Source organism: Mauremys mutica, chromosome 1, assembly GCF_020497125.1.
Source record: "Mauremys mutica isolate MM-2020 ecotype Southern chromosome 1, ASM2049712v1, whole genome shotgun sequence".
Taxonomy (NCBI): domain Eukaryota; kingdom Metazoa; phylum Chordata; order Testudines; family Geoemydidae; genus Mauremys; species Mauremys mutica.
In genome coordinates, this window is record NC_059072.1 from 7134990 (window position 1) to 7152594 (window position 17605).

The window sequence follows — 17605 nt, forward strand, 5'->3', positions numbered from 1 at the left end:
AGGACTTCAGGGTTCTACGTTAACTGTCATCTTGGGCAAGTCCTTTGCTTCCTCTCTGACTCACTTTCCCTGATTGCTGCTAATAATTCCCTACCTGAGGCTTCATTTAGTCTATTTGTAAAAGTGCTTTGAGCTTTGTGGGCGAGGGGCACCATGGAAGGGCAAGGTATTGTCACTCCTTACAACCATATCACTGTGTCTTCTTTCACCAGGGGACCCCGCTCTACCTCCTTTAACTTCCAGCCCCAAACAGACAACATCAGCACCTAGGACAGAGGCGACCAGGCTTGTCAGCAGAGGTAAGCTCCCTTTACTAAAGAGAATCCAAGCTTTTATTTTAGTTTAGTTTTTGGGTGGTGGGGGGGAGAGACTGAAATTCAGGTGTTGATTTTTCAATTAGATACAGTGGACCAGATCCTGAGCTGCTGTAAATCAGTGTGGCTCCACTGAAATCAGCCACACCAGGCTGATTTACACCAGCAGAGGATCTGGTTCACTATTACTCCTCCTTCCCTGTCCTTGATGGTTGTGGCTGCAGTGGAACTTAAACTTACCTAAGCCATCATTACCAAAGGCAGGTGTTTAAAGTTAGGCACTTAAATCCTTCATCCGAGTGGCCTGATTTGCCAAGGTGCTGAGTAACCTCATCTCCCATGGGCAGAATCGAAAACCAGACCATTTTTCACAGTGCCTCAATATGGGTTTCAGCGGCTAATTCAAGCACCCGCGTTTGAAAAATCTGGCCGCAGTGCCTGATTCTGATCTCTATTATCTCATCCTCCTCCGCCCTTCTCTGTTGTTTACCACACTCCTTTGTAATGCCTCATTTTAAGTCAGATTGTCAGCTTTCAGGGTAGGGACGGTCTCGCACGACGCATTTATACCATACCTAGCACCATGGGTCTTGACCCTGACTGGGAGCTCCACTACTAGTACCTAGTACAACAACAATATAAAATAATCTATTAAAAAGTTAAATATATTGTTGACTATATTATAAAATAATATGTTTTTGTCATTACACCTCTTCACCTTGTAACCCAGAGACAAGAGTGCTCAAATGAGATATCCACCTAGGGACTCTGGGTAAGAGACATTCACATGTTTAGTTTTTAAGGTCTCAGTTCAGGACAGTCCTTAAGCATATGCTTCACTTTAAGCATGTGAGCAATCCCATTGATTTCAAAGTTAGGCAGCTGCTTATACACCGGCTTGAATCGGGACGTAAATAACTAAACTAAAAACAACAGTTCATTTGTCTTTCAAATGTGCCTAAGAATGTATTTAACCACTTGCTAGAATCAAAGACTTTTACACCATCTAAACCACCAGTAACCAGAGTAACTGCAGAGATTACCACAGTCCCAGTCATGGCCTCCACACCATCCTATGAAAGGGAGGTGACAAGCCTCAGGACTGACAAGCCTTCACGGGAAACACTTGCAACAGCAACAACTGAGATCAGGTCATCAAAAGGGCCTGCTTGCATGACCATGGAAGACACAACACAACGGCGCACCACAGCCACCCAGGACACACACACGTCCCAGCTCTGGATGGATAAGCCATCGTTGAAAACAGTTACAACAGAAGGAGATTGGTCAACAGCAGTGCCAGCCAGTGTGACCACAGGAGACTCAACACAGCTTCTCACAGCAGTCACCCATAACACTAAAGGTTTGTCACCAACCAATCCCTAGTATTCTAACTGCATGGACCAAACTAACCTGCTAACGACGCTACCTGCTGGGCACCCTGCTTAATCACTTCAGTATCACCTAGTACATCAGAATATTCACAGGGACTACATGCACCTGCTGACTTGTCCACACACACACACATATGGTGCCAGTTTAACTCGGGTTTTGTCTACACACAGAAGTTGCGCTGGCTTAAGTTAAATTGGTTTAAAAATACAATTGAGTTAAACTGATACAAACCCCAGTGTGGACACACTAATCTCATTTTAAATCTTGTTTATATCAGCATAGCCAGCACCTGTAATTAAAATGTAAATAAAAGCATCTTATTCCAATAAATTAAATTCAGTAAAAATACCAACTTACATTACACTGAAATCGTAGATTCTTCATTTGAAATAAGTGTCCACACACAGATCTGCACTGAAATAACTAAAGCTGTGAATTAAAACCAGCTTAGTTATTTTGGTTGCAGTTTGCATATAAACAAACCCTTATAGGTGCAGTCTAAACCAAATTAAGCCCATTTTAAAATCAGTGTAAATGTCCACACACAACGTTGTACCAGTTTAACTAAATTGGTTGAAAAGCCCTACCTGTCATGCTGACCAGTATTGTCTCATTGTTCCCTGTTGCCCTTGTCTTATACTTAAATTTTAAACTTGCTGGATAGGGAACCGTGTTTTGGGTCAGTGTTTTTATAGCACAATGAGGTCTGTTAGTGAGCTACAACTGGTGTCCCTTGGTTCTGCCACAGTAGAAATAATAATGCTCAAACCAACGCACGTTTACGTCATTCTTATTTTGGTTTAAGAATGTCTTATTTCAATTCGTTTAATCGGTTAAAAAGAAAATTGGATTACACTAAAATGAAATAAGCCACTCAGTCCACAATAAGAATATCATCACTGGGTTTTGCACCGGGTTAACTAAACTGATGCAACTTCTGTATGCAGACAGCTCTGTTCCAGCCACTTCTTCCTTTTTGGGACTGATACAGCCACTAAAGAAAAGCATGAGTGCTCCATTATATCGGGGATGTAATTGTGCTTCCGCTAACCAGGCAAAGGAGGAAACCAAGCCCAGCTCACTTCCTTTCTTACTGTTGCTTCTGGAATACCAATACAAAACTAAATGCAAAGCACTCATGCAAACGTTCACAAGAAACCTGGGTACATGGCTGCTGCATTTCAAACTTGGGTGCATACGTGAAGCCTGCTTTCAGAGTGGCTGGACCTCTTGTAGGTCCCATTTGTTTTTATGGGAACATCTCTGACAATCAGGCCATTAATTTAGGTACCTGAATATGGATCTAGATCAGGGGTGGGCATACTTTTTGGCCTGAGGGCCACATCTGGGTGGGGAAATTGTATACAGGACCATGAATGTAGGGCTGGGGCTAGGGGGTGCGGTGTGCAGGAGGGGGCTCAGGGAAGGGGGTGCGGAGTGCAGGAGGAGTGTGGCAGGGGCTCAAGGCAGGAGATTGGGGTGCAGGAGGGGTGTGGCAGGGGGTTGGGAGCTCAGGGAAGGGAGTTGAGGTGCGAGCTCCAACCTGGCGCCGCTTACCTGGATCGGCTCTGGAACGGCAGCAGCACGCAGCGGGGCTAAGGCAGGCTGCCTGCCTGTCCTGGCCCCGTGCCACTCCCGGAAGTGGCCAGCATGTCCAGCAGTGGCTCCTAGGGGTGGGGTGGGGCAAATGGCTCCACTGCGCACTGCCCTCGCCTGTGGGTACCACCCCCGAAGCTCCCATTGGCCGCAGTTCCCTGTCCCTGCCTGCCTTAGCCCCACTGCGCCATGGGACTGGCAATCCTGTGGGCCGGATCCAAAGCCCTGATGGGCTGGATCTGACCCGCGGGCCGTAGTTTGCCCACCCCTGATCTAGATGCCTACCTGGAGGCACCCACGTGTGAACAGTCTGGCCTAACTGCAGTGACCAGAAGGGGTAGATTTAATGGAAAAACCCCAGTAGGCAAAGAATGGGGAGAGTCCAGTGATTTGACCCAGTCTAGGCCTTGGAGAATGGGAGAAAAGAACAGTTAATCTGTCCTTAAATGTGTGCACCATTTCTTGCTGCTTCATTCTTCCCCCCCCCTTCCTGTCTCCTCTTCCAGCCGTTTCATATTTTCTTTTCTTCTTTTCCTCTCCTTTTTATTGTTTTCCCCCATCCTCCCATTTTCCCCCTCTCCTCTTTCCAAGGTGCTACATGGCCGGCTTGACTTTCTGATCTCCCCACCCACCCATCCGCCCACAGACGCACCTACTGGGTCTCCCCAACTCCTCCTTCATGGTCTTTCACCACCCCACCCCACCCCACCCTCTGGGTCCCAGCCCCCCCTCACCTTGTGGGTCTTGAAGCCTCTTCAGCACCACTGGGTTGCTTAGACCCTTCGGTCTTTCACCCTCCTCCAGCTCTCTCAATTCCCGCTGTATCTCTGGGCCTACTTACTGTCTCTCCCAATCCGTCATATGGACGGAGACAACAGCATCTCTATACCTTCTGCACTGGCCTCAGGGGTGGGGAGTTGTGAGGCAGGCCTGGAAAGGAGGAGGAAGAGGAAGAAGAGGAGCTGCCCATCCCTAGTCATGGCTGCGGTACTCCTCCAGCCCTGTGTTCACATCACTGGGCAAGGGGCCCACGCAGCGCACACTGACCCAGCCACCTCGGCTGAGTAGGAGTGAGGCACACTAAATCTTACCTCACAAAGCCTGCGGAGATACCTCAGCCCCAACCCAGCGCATTAATAAACTCGCCTGTTCGCCTTCATATCTGTTTGCTAATCTGCAGTGCCCCCTATTGTTCTTGTCCTGCTCCCTCACATCCCCAGCTCTGCCAGTTCACCTCAGTCACAACCCCCAGTTCCCCTGCTATTCCACTGCACTCTCCCAGTTCATCTCAGCCCTCCTGGCTTGCAACACTTGCAGCCATTCCAGCCCCGGCCCTCTCAAGCCTGCCAGACTCCGAGGTGGTCTATAAACAGACCCCGGGGACTAGGATGAAACATCAAAACAACTCCTGTCCATCTGTTACTTTGGATGAGATTTAAACTCAAGTCCAGCAGCTATGATCTAAAGACACCTGTCCATAGTGCTGACCCACTGCACTGTGGGCCTCCCCATCGCTACACCGGCTTGTTTTTTAAAGTATGTCTCTAGGTAGAGCAGGAAAAATGGGCTAAATCCTTCTAAATCATAAGTCTCAGAAACAGCATGTCTCCTTGATATGCGTCTGAGTACTGTCAGTTTTCCTAGCTTATAAGGGACGAATAACAGGCAGAGAATATGGCTCTGCAAGAGGAGGCTGGATCTAGTTTTTATTCTGAAACAAAATTGAGACGTGGGAGATCCAGATACGGACCCCCTCGCCACAGTATCTGAGCACCACTGAAACCAGATCTCCTGAGACTCAGTCCAGTAGCTTCATCACAAGACTTCCCTTCCTCTCTTTCAATCATAGTAATCCATTCATGCTAGGAATGAATTGTGTTGTGCACAGACATATGGTGTGACTGGGATCAGGCTTTAGAATCAGTATGATGATGCAGAACTATTTGGCTGACTCACCCTGACAACCCACCCATCTGGTCTCATTAGCTCCACTCAGGAATATAAGGGTTTCAGCATCTTCCCTGGTGCAAAAGAGAACTAGAGGGAAGAGAGGGAGATTCTGCAGGGAAAACCCTTAATTACCCTGTTATATGAAACACTGTAGACAGCTGCAATCCACAGGGCCTGGACTGGAACCCAGAGTAGAGCGCCGGCCCCGTCTCCCGCAAGTCCTCCCAACTCCCTATGTGATACAAGAGGAATTGACCTGGACTTTGGGTCCCACCAGAGGGGAAGGTCCATGGCCTGTCCCCCGATCCACTAGGTGCATCAGCAGAGACCGAGGGATTGTTCTCCTCCCTTTCCCCATGGCGGCCAGTGATGAGGTTAGCTGAGTGCACAGCAGGTTTGAGCCACTAGCAAAAGTGGCCAAACTGAGGGCTGCGGTGAATCTCTGAGGTGAGCAAATCCACCGATAAGTGCAGAACCCACCAAGGTAGAGGAGGAACTTTGTCACAACTGATGTCAACGGTGGGATTTGGTGTGCACAGCACGGCGGAAGAAGGAGGGTGTTATTTAAAAAAGGAAGAGGGTTTTTTTTTGTTTGTTTGTTTTCCCTCACCACGATGGATGACACTGATACGAGCCACGGCTGCCCAGCAGGAGGCTACCCGTGTTCAGGCAGCCGCCCAACAGGAGGCAGGGCGGCTGCAGCAGGAGACCAATCGCCTGTTGATGGACCAAGCCGCTCAAGACGGTGCTGTGTTGCAGGAACTGGTAAACCAGGTGAAGGCCCTGACAGAGCTGAACCACAGCAATGATGAGATTCGGATCATACAGGCCAGCAATTGCCTGCAGAAAACGACGCGGGAGGGTGATGTAGAGGCATACCTCCTGGCCTTTGAGAGGACAGCCCTACAGGAGGCTTGGCCTCGACATCAGTGCTCTGGCATCCTTGCCCCATTCCTGTGTGGGGAGGCCCAGAAGGCCTACCATGATCTGCCTGAAGAGGCTGCAGCTGACTACTGAAAGCAGAGATCCTGGCCAGATCTGGGGTAACGACTGCAGTGCGGGCCCAAAGGTATCACGAGTGGAGGTACCAAGAAGACAAAACCCCATGCTCCCAATTCTATGACCTCATCCATCTTGCACAAAAGTGGATACGAACTGACTCCCGGAGTCCGGAAGAGATACTAGAGGTTCTGGTCATCGACCGATACATGAGGGGACTACCGCCAGACCTTCGTGCCTGAGTAAGCCAGAACGAACCCTCCACCTACGACGAGGGTGTCGCACTGGTAGAGAGGCGAAGGACGGCGAGGGAGCTGACCCGACCAGTTAAGGAAGAGGCACTCTGGGTTAAATTAGCAGCACCAAGCCCCAGAGCTCGAGTGACTGGGCCCCCAGGAGGGCCCAGGTGGAAAAAGAGAGAGGCTGAAGGCCCATCGGAGGCGAGGAAGAGTCGGAGCACTGAGGGGGAAGAGGATCGTGATGTTAGACTGCCCAGACCGAGAGACCGGGGAACACCTAGGGCCCCATACAGATGTTACACCTGCGAGGAGTGGGGACACATAGCTGCACAGTGTCCCAATGCCGGGGAGCCTATGCAGTGTAACCTGGGGAACTGGGCAGACCCATGCTCCCTAATCCACCTTGTGGGGGTCTCACTAACCCTACATATGTACACCAGACCGGTGAAACTAAATGGGGCAGAGACCATGGCACTGGTTGATTCGGGGAGTGCCATCACGCTTATCTCAGGGAAGTTTGTGAAGCGTAGTCAGCTGCTGCAGGCAAAGCGCACAGGGGTGACCTGCATCCATGGGACAGTTAGTTACTACCCCACTATCCCAGTAAAAATTGAAATCCAGGGGAACACCACTGAGGTAGCAGCAGGTGTAGTCCCTAAACTCCCATACCTGATGCTCATAGAGAGGGACTTCCCAGGATTTGGAGACTTACTTCCAGTAGGGGGACTGGAGAAAGGGGGAAACCTTGAAGTTAGTGAGGCATCCACAGTAGACTGACAATCCCCAATCTTCTCTGAAATATCCCCAGATTTGTTCTCCACTCCCAGGCAGGGTAGAAAGACGAAAAGGGAAAGAAGGGCAGCTAAGGCCTTTGGGATCCAGATCCTGTCCCAGGCATAGAGGGTTGCCCTTGTGGGCAGGTGGACCAGGGTAGCTGGAAAGGAGGCTGCCCCGAAGGAGGAAACGCCCGAGCCTGACCCCCACCCTAATGTCTCTGAACCAGGAGAGGCAACAGAGACTGGCCCTCTAGAGCTCAGGCAGATTAGCCCCGGAAGAAAAAATGTTGGCCGGGACCAAGCTGAAGAACCAAGGTATGACAACATTAGGAAGAAGGTGACAGAAATAGATGGGGTCCCCATGGAAGGGAAAACCCAGGGACCAGGAGCCTATTTCATAATGAAAAAGGATGTCTTGTACTGGGTTGCACCAGTACAGGGGCAGAAGGCACAGCAGCTTCTAGTACCTCAAAAACACCAGAACTCTGTATTAAGCCTTGCCCATAGTCATCTTTGGGGAGGGGATTTGGGGGTAGGAAAGACCCTGGCACGGATCCTACAACAGTTCTTCTGTCCCGGAGTACATGAAGAAGTGCAGAGGCACTGTGCCTCCTGCCTGGAGTGTCAGCTGCACAGTCCCCGTCCCCACCTGAGGGCACCCTTTAGTTCCCCATCCCATCATAGAGGTCCCCTTCGAGTGAATAGCCATGGACCTAGTGGGACCCCTGGAGAAGACGGCTCAGGGCCACCAATATATACTTGTCGTTCTGGACTAGGCTACTCGCTACCTCGAAGCTGTCCCCCTGCGGAACACGGCCTCTAAAACGATAGCCAAAGAGCTGGTGGGGAACTTTGCCTGAGTGGGGCTACCAAAAGAGATATTAACAGACCAAGGAACCCCATTTATGTCAAAGCTAATGAAGGACCTCTGTACTCCGCTCCATAGACATACCCTGAGAACGTCAGTCTATCATCCGCAGACCAATGGGCTGGTAGAAAGGTTTAACCGAACCCTCAAGGCTATGATAAGGAAGGTGGTAAGTCAGGATGGGAAGGATTCGGACACCCTACTACCTTACCTTATGTTTGCCATCCGGGAGGTACCTCAGGCCTCAACTGGGGTTTTCCCCCTTTGAGTTATTATACGGGCACCAGCCCTGGGGCATACTAGATATCGCCAAAGAGATCTGGGAAGAGGAACCCAATGAGGGGAGAAGTATAACTGAACACGTATTGCAGATGTGAGACCGGATTGCCCAGGTCACCCCTATTGTACGGGAACATTTGGAAAAGCCGCAGGAGGCCCAGTGAACCCATTACAATCGCCAGGCAAAAGTCCGACAGTTCCAAGCAGGGGATCAGGTGATGGTGCTGGTACCCAGGGCAGCAAGCAAGCTTCTGGCCCAATGGCAGGGGCCCTATGAGGTGGTTGAACCCATGGGGGAAGTAACCTACAAGGTGTGGCAGCCAGGACGCCAGAAACAAGAACAGATTTATCACATTAACCTCTTAAAGCCTTGGCACCAGCGAGAGGCATGTGTAGTGGCCCAAGAGACCCTGATCCAGGGAAATAACATGCCTGAGCAGATCAAGATATTCACTGATCTGGCACTGAACCAGAAGAAGGAGGTAACTGAGATGATCAACCGGAACCAGGACATGTTTTCAACCAAACCAGGCCAGACCACTGAAGCGCGTATCACCACATTATCACAGCCCCGGGGGCAAAGGTAACTTTAAGGTCCTACTAGGTCCCAGCAGCAAAAAGGGAGGAGAGGTAAAAGGATATTGGAGCTGGGAGTCATCGAAGAGTCCCACAGTCAATGGTCAAGCCTGATTGTGTAGGTGCCCAAACCCGATGGCACCACTATGTTTTGTAATGACTTTCGCCGGCTGACCGAGATATCCAACTTCAATGCATACCCCATATCGATGAGTTAGTTGACCGCCTGGGCAATGCCTGATTTTTGACTACCCTTGATTTAACAAAGGGATACTGGCAGATTCCCCTTGACAAAGATGCAAAAGAAAAGACGGCATTCTCTACACCAGAGGGTCTGTTTCAATATACCGTTCTTCCTTTTGGACTGCATGGGGCACCTGCCGCCTTCCAGCGTCTTATGGACAGGCGCCTGTGGCCCCATACCAGTTATGCAGCTGCGTACCTGGACGATGTTATTATTCACACCCCCGACTGGGAGACCTACTTGAAAAAGGTGGAAGCAGTTCTGGACACGCTAAGACGGGCTGGCCTCACAGCCAACCCAGCCAAGTGTGCTATAGGGCTAGCTGAGGCTAAATACCTTGGCTACATCGTAGGAGACGTGGGAGATCCAGATACGGACCCCCTCGCCACAGTATCTGAGCACCACTGAAACCAGATCTCCTGAGGCTCAGTCCAGTAGCTTCATCACAAGACTTCCCTTCCTCTCTTTCAATCATAGTAATCCATTCATGCTAGGAATGAATTGTGTTGTGCACAGACATATGGTGTGACTGGGATCAGGCTTTAGAATCAGTATAATGACGCAGAACTATTTGGCTGACTCACCCTGATAACCCACCCATCTGGTCTCATTAGCTCCACTCAGGAATATAAGGATTTCAGCATCTTCCCTGGTGCAAGAGAACTAGAGGGAAGAGAGGGAGATTCTGCAGGGAAAACCCTTAATTACCCTGTTACATGAAACACTGTAGACAGCTGCAATCCACAGGGCCCGGGCTGGAACCCAGAGTAGAGGGCTGGCCCCAGCTCCTCCCAGTCCCCCAACTCCCTATTGGATACAAGAGGAATTGACCTGGACTATGGGTTCCACCGGAGGGGAAGGTCCCTGCCCTGTCCCCCGACCCACTAGGTGGGTCAGCAGAGACCGCGGGGATTGTTCTCCTCCCTTTCCCCATGGCGGCCAGGGATGAGGTTAGCTGAGTGAACGGCAGGTTTGAGGCCCTAGCAAAAGTGGCCAAACTGAGGGCTGCTGTGAATCTCTGAGGTGAGCAAATCCACCAATAAGCGCAGAACCCACCAAGGCAGAGGAGGAACTTTGTCACAGTACGTATGTGCCAGGCTAATCTTTAGGTCCCCCATGTTTGAGTTTAATGCTGAAGAAATCAGAAATATAAAGGATATTAAAATAAATGGAATGTGACATAAAACAAATAGGCAGCACCGGGCCATGGTTTTAAACAGGACATTACTAAATTTTCATTTAAGTATTCACTCAACCTCAGTCTGGTAGAGGAAGAAAGGGAAACATTTTTGTCATTGAAAAAATAGGCATATTTCCCCTTTTTTAAATAAAAAGTCAAAAAATTTCAAAATTTCTCAAAGTTTTGAAAAATTTCATCTCACTGTACAAAACTGATCAGAAAACATCAGGGGGGAACACCACAAAAATCGTTGACTTTTTTCCCAATTTTGAAATTCACAGATTTTTTTGAACAGCTGTAATACTCACGGAGAAATTCTTAAAAGGGGTGTGGGGGGAAGGGAAATCTCTAATGTTCTGGGGAGAGCTACGTCCAGAGCTTTACCAGGACTTTAAAACCACCAAAATAGAAATCGCCCCTGAAGAATTCATCCCAGGGTTTGCATGAGCCCCACTGCACGCTGGGCCAGGAGGTGAAGTGCTGTGCCCAGCGCTCTGCAGTTTGGATGCATTCACAGAGGTGCAGATTTGTGCCTGGTAAGCTCTGCAGTGGGGCCGGCGAGGAGCTGCATGGCTTCTGGCGCAAGTGGCGCAGCATGCGTCTCCCTCTCTGTCCAGCCAGCTCTACTATGGATAGGATTATATGATGGATTTGATGACCCAGGAAGTCCTGTATCCTACTGGTGCAGTGGGGGAGCCAGGGCCTATCACTTCTCTGCCCCCGTTCCCAACCTCCTTTGGGGTGCTAGCAGCCCAAGGCCACGAGGAGGAAGTGACTCCTGTGCTCAGGGGAGGGGAGCTGCAGGAGAATGGGGTGGAAATGTTCTTGCCAGCATCTCTGTCTTCTGAGTACCTCCGTAGGGGCCAGGCACAACTGGCCTTAATTTGTTCCTTAATGCAGAATCAGAAGGTGAAATCCAGCCTTCGTGTCAGGGTCAGAACTTTGTTGGAGTCACTGGAGTTGCACCCACGCACACCGAGGCCTAATTTGGCCCTTAACCCATTAATTCAAGGCTCTCAGAAATGACACACACCAAGCACTAATGTAAGGCCGCCCCCTTCTTTCTCTTCTCACCCCCCTGCCATGAGTCACACGCAGGCAGTCACTGTCGCGCTGCATTTGGGTTTGCTTTGCTTACAATGTTGCTGTGCAGCTTCTGGAGGGGCTGGCGATGTGGGCAGGAGGGCGGTGTTGCTTACTGCTTGTGTGGCGTGGTAATCCAGCTGTAAACATACATTTTTCCATGTTCTTTTACAGTTTCCACCCGAGTTATGCTCTCTTCTGTGGGTAAGAACTATTCTGCTACATTAAGGTTTACAGTCTATACATCTGAGAGCATGTGGTTTGTGGTTTGGTTTGTTTCTTACATGTCAGCAGCCAAATCCAGCTCAGGCTGAGATTGCATCTAATCCCTCCAGTTAGGCAGCATGAAATCCTCATGGTAACTGGATGGGAGACCCCCTAGGCCAGGGGTGGCCAACCTGAGCCTGAGAAAGAGCCAGAATTTACCAATGTACATTTCCAAAGAGCCACAGTAATATGTCAGCAGCGCCCCCATAAGCTCCCCCCAGCCCCACTCCCAGCGCGTCCCTCCCCGCACTTCCCAATCAGCGGTTTCCTGGCATGCAGGAGGCTCAGGGGAGGAGGCAGAGCCAGGGGTTGAGCAGTGAGCACCCCCCGGCACATTGGAAAGTTGACGCCTGTAGCTCCAGCCCCGGAGTCGGAGCCTATACAATGAGCCTCATATTAACTTCTGAAGAGCCGCAGGTGGCTCCGGAGCCACAGGTTGGCCACCCCGGATCTAGGAAGAAAATCCAGGGTGCTGCAGAAAGCAGTGCCGCCAGGGTAACAGGTGGTCATCTTAGCTCCATATCATAGCTGAGCCAAGGTCCAACCAGGGTGAGAGGGGCATTATCTACTGGAAGAGTCATCTTGCAAATGAGATGTAAATTGAGGTACCAGCTCACTGGTTAATGAAATAAAGATCCTTTTGGCACTTTTCCCCCAAGACCAGAGGCATTTACTAGAACTCAAATTTGGCCAGGACACCAGGGTTCTGAGATGTAGATGTCACATCATTAGTCTTTATTTTAAATGCAAAAGAGTTTAGTTTTTGTTTTCTTCTCTGGCAGGGTTTCCCATGTTGCTGACCTTTGTAGCTGTTGCATTATGTTGTGTCTGGAGACAGCGAGTGTAAGTATTCCAATCATGTAATTACATCATGATGCAGTATTGCTAAGTTGCAGAAAAGCAGCAGCCTGAGATTTTTCAAAACCATGCAGGGAAGTTAGACGCACAACTCCCATTAACTTGCACAAGAATTGTGAAACTGTGCATCTAAATCCCCTAGGCAGCTTTGACAGTCCCAATCATCATCTGTTTCCCCAACTAACTGAAACTGTAATTAAATTTTCACTGGGGATACATCAGTTAAGCTGCCAATAAGCACTGATGAGTGAAATTCCCCTCGGCGCTGAGGGTTATCCTAAGTCCTATGCAGCTCTTAAATTCTGCTTACATCCTCAAAATAGGGTTTAACTGGAATTTAACCGGGGAACAGGCTCTGTACTAGCCCTCTACACATGGTGAAATTCACCTTGATGCTATGAAGACAGTTTCCAAATTGCAGGATACCTGGAACATTGGGGCCATCTCTTGTATTTTTAAATATTCTCCTATTTTATCATCAGTCTTTTATTTTTTATTACCGTATTTTCCGGCGTATAAGACGGCTTTTTAAATTAAAAAACAACCCCCAAAAATCGGGGGTCGTCTTATACGCCGGGTATAAACAGGCTTCGGTTGAGCCAATCCTGGGAGGCGTCTCTCTGGTGTATGCCATTAATGCATACAAAGCCTGCTCGGATTGGCAAAGGTTGTAATAGCCTGCCTCTCTGACTCAGCCAATCCGAGCAGGCTTAATAGATGACACCGCTCCCCTGAACGCTCCGCCCTCCTTCTCCTCCCCTTCCCCGGCTTCCCGCGAATCAAATGTTCGCGGGAAGCCTGAAAAAAGGAGCAGGCAGGTAAGCCGGGCGTGTGGGGGAGGGAGAGGGGACGGGACGGCTTACCTGCGGCGCCGGTCCCGGTGTCGGCCCGGGGAGCCGGCCCCGCGGCTGCAGCTCCGGCTCCGGTGTCGGCCGGGCCCGGGGAGCCGGCCCCGCGGCTGCAGCTCCGGCTCCGGTGTCGGCCGGGCCCGGGGAGCCGGCCCCGCGGCTCCGGCTCCGGTGTCGGCCAGGCCCGGGGAGTCGGGCCCCGCGGCTGCGGCGCCGGTCCCGGTGTCGGCCGGGCCCGGGGAGTCGGGCCCCGCGGCTGCGGCGCCGGTCCCGGTGTCGGCCGGGCCCGGGGAGCCGGCCCCGCGGCTGCGGCGCTGGTCCCGGTGTCGGCCGGGCCCGGGGAGCCGGGCCCCGCGGCTGCGGCTCCGGCTCCAGTGTCAGCCGGGCCCGGGGAGCTGGGCCCCGTGGCTGCGGCTCCGACCCTGGCCCCCAGCAGGGGTAAGAGGCCAGGGCCAGGCCTGGAACTGGGGCGGGGGAGGAGGGGTTGGATCGGGCAGAGGTTCTGGGGGGGCAGACAGGGAATGGGGAAGGGTGGGTTGGGTAGGCGCCGCGTGGGAGTTCCTGGGGTCTGTTGGGATGGTGGTGGATGGAGTCGGGGCAGTCAGGGGACAGGGAGCGGGGCAAGTTTGGCAGGGGGTGGGGTCCTGGGGGGGAGTTAGGGTTGGGGGTCTTGGGAAGGAATGGTCAGGGGACAAGGAGCAGGGCAGGGGGGGTTATGGGTTGTGGTTTCTGAGGGGGGGCAGGCTGTGGGTGGGGGGTGTACTCACTGGACGGTTCCCTACCGGGTCTTCGGTGGTGGGTCCTTCAGCCTCGGAAGGGGGGGGGGTAGTCTTATACGGCGAGTATAGGCCAAAACCTATGTTTTAAGTGGAAAATTAGGGGGTCGTCTTATACACCCAGTCGTCTTATACACCGGAAAATACGGTATTTAAATTTTTAAAACAAAACCTACTTACAAGGAGTCCTACCACAGCATCGGCATTGTTTTTAGTAGAACACTTGGAAAGAGTCCAGAAGAGCAATAAAGAGCAATAATTATTTAAGGGGCAGTCAGTATTCATTAGTAATGAAAGGCCAAAGATCCCATTTTTAAAGAGGACTTTAACCTGCCTCCATTTTTGTGCCTATAAATAGCTGCGTCCATACTTAACTGCAGCAATAAACACTCTCACTGAGACAGCTAAGTGTCCAATTTGTGAACCCAGTCAAATATGTAGGCAAGTCAACACAGGTGTAAGTGAAATGTGCCCTCAGAATTGGAGGTCACTTTTCAAAATTGAGTCCTACATCTACGAGAGCGACAGAAACCTGGAGCAGAGTTCTGTTATGCAAACATTCAAAGATAATTCTTGCCAACATTGGCTTAGCTGGGGTCATGGTAACCATCACTTATTTGTAGTGTGTAAATATGACAGAGGGAAGAGAATTATTTAGGGTCCTACAAGAGGTGAAACTAGATGATATCTAGAAAGGAAGATTTAGCCAGAAGAGCATCAGGAAGCTCACAAGAAGTTACTGAGCTGCTGAGATTGTGAAATAGCCTCCAAAGGAATGTGGTAGGAGGCCTGTGGCATGAATCATTTAAAGTTAGATAAGTGGAGCACTCACAAATACAGTACACTGAGATCTGTGCTGTCTTGAAGGGATTGTAGATGGCCTGAATAAGCTGTTCAACTAGGTTTTTTCCATCTCTAATGTCTGTGGGCTTCATTCTCATTTAGAATCATAGAATGTCAGGGTTGGAAGGGACCTCAGGAGGTATCTAGTCCAACCCCCTGCTCAAAGTGGGGACCAATCCCCAACTAAATCCCCAAATGGCTCCCTCAAGGATTGAGCTCACAACCCTGGGTTTAGCAGGCCAATGCTCAAACCATTGAGCTATCCCTCCCCCCCTCCTTTACACTCAGGGTCCTTTACAACACACAAATGTCATAACTTTTTATTTATTTATTTTTTTTAACTTACATCCACTTCAAGACGCCGTTATGCTGCTGGAGCTGTAACAAAGCCCTAGTGTAATGAAGAAGCCCAGAAGCACGTCCTGGTATCTAATTAGTCACTAATCAAAGACTGAGACCGTCTGTGATTGATGTGTTTCCCTACTGACATTTCCCATTCCTGCTCAGCATTTTAGCCCACAGACTGCATAGCAGATGCCTTTAGCGTGCAGTCTCCAACATTTGCTGATCCTGTGAATTTTTCCTTTTGCAGCCACATGAGGCGACAATACACAATACCTGTGATAGCCATTCCCATGACCCCAGAGGAGTCAGAACAAAGGGATGGAACACCACCAGAAGACAGTGGCTCAAACGGTCCAGAACAACCAAGTGAAGGGACAGAGATGATGTCATCATCTTGTGTGACATCGACTGGTTGAACAATAACACTTAGTGAAATCAGTGTATCCGTTAAACTTGAAAGGGGAAGGGATCCTTGCTGCTCACAAAGACCAACAGGCCAGTTGGATTAGGTGCTGACTTGTCAATTACCACATGTCAGCTACTCAATTTGAGATTGGAAATACAGCCTCATTTCTAAGATGTGGCAAGTGTGCAGAAGATCTGATTTCCTGGCCCACCATCGTTTCAAAGAGAGGATAGGAATGGTCTCATAAACCTTACTGCATCCCTGCTCTGTTCTTTGAGCTGAACATCCTGTACCCATAAGAGAGTGTCTAGATAACTTGGACATATCTTTTAATTCTTATTTTAATGAATGGTTGCTTTCAAAAGAGAAATCACACAGGCATTTAAATGCCCAAGGAGAACTGTCCATGTGGAAAGTTCTGAAAAAACTTCGGGTGGCCTCTTATATGCAGTGTAAAGACGACGCCAGAGAAGAAGCGGTTGGTGATCTGATAGTGAAGAACACAGCTTAGGACCACCTAGGACCCAGACAGAGAGAACAGAAAGGTGAGCTGCAAAACATCTTTTGGATATACTTAATTCATAAAGAAACAAACATTGGGCCTCATTTTCAGATGCCCAGAAATCCTGCAACTTCCATTGATGTCATTTGAAGTTGGGGGTGGCCAGAACTTCTGAAAATCAGACCTAATGGGATTTTATTTAAGTGAGTGCTGCAGCATCTACTTGGATTTTTAAAAAGTAGTTTCATTTTTACATTTAAAATAAGGATTTTTTAAAAAAAAACTCCTAAAATAAATTGAAATCAGTTTGAGCAAGCTTAGAAGTTCGCCCCAGTGCCTGACAGTGGTAGGTCCATTCATCTGTGGAATAGCATTCCAATGAACGTATTGGAATCCCCACTGTTCAGTCATTTGAAACTAGACTGCACAAGGCATTAGGAGCAATCTGGCCCTGCCAAACAGAGATGAATTAGGTGACCTTATCTCTAAATGGAACAGAAGAAAGGTCCAGAAAAGGGAAAGAAAAAATTAATGGAAGCATAGAGAGGGGAGGAAGCTGCCTTCCTACACACAGAGAGAAGGACGAGTCCTTAGTCTAGAAAGGGGCAGAATAAGAAGGGATATGATGGAGGTATTTAAAACAACAGAGAAGATCAGTCAAGCACTTAGGCCCTTTCATATAAATCCAAAACAAGAGGGAACTTGATGAAATTCAAAGGCACAAGTTTAAAACAGATGGAAGGATATAACCTTTGTTGTCATACATGATTTGGGTGTATCAGGTACTTATTTGCCCGCCATCTGTAGTATCTGAGCACCTCACAATCTTTAATATATATATTTCTCCCAACCCATCTGTGGGGTAGGGCAGTGCTAATTACCCCCATTTTACAGAAGGGGAACTGAGACACCAAGAGACTAAGTGACTTGCCCAAGATCATATAAGAAGTCTGTGGCAGAGCCAGGAATTGACCCTGGTGCTCTCCTGTCCCAGATGAGTGCCCTAATCAGTAGACCAGCCTTCCTCGCTGAGTTCCTGTGTTGATAGTGAAGAAAAATGCGCAGTAAGAACTGGAAAAAGAATTAGCGCTGTCTCTCCTTATACATAGCACCTGCAGGTGCTCTAGACAGGGTGACCATGATATGGGCTAGCCATCCTTGTGTTTCAGGGACATAAACTGATCACTGGTTGCAGTCAGAGGGAAGTTCCTCTCTTACCCTATGGCACAGTAATGCAGAGTTAGGTACATTATACACTTCC

At 49.6% G+C, this 17605-nt stretch overlaps 1 protein-coding gene across 1 annotated transcript in view; it reads left to right on the forward strand.

The window, feature by feature from the left end:
- IL15RA (interleukin 15 receptor subunit alpha) overlaps nt 1–17605 on the forward strand; it is an 82397-nt gene that overhangs the window by 55974 nt on the left and 8818 nt on the right. The window contains exons 3-7 of the mRNA XM_045028574.1: nt 213–299; nt 1300–1677; nt 11674–11703; nt 12549–12609; nt 15684–16387. Of these exons, the coding sequence (XP_044884509.1) occupies nt 213–299; nt 1300–1677; nt 11674–11703; nt 12549–12609; nt 15684–15852 (725 nt within the window). The 3' untranslated portion in view covers nt 15853–16387. The remainder of the gene's footprint in view (nt 1–212; nt 300–1299; nt 1678–11673; nt 11704–12548; nt 12610–15683; nt 16388–17605) is intronic.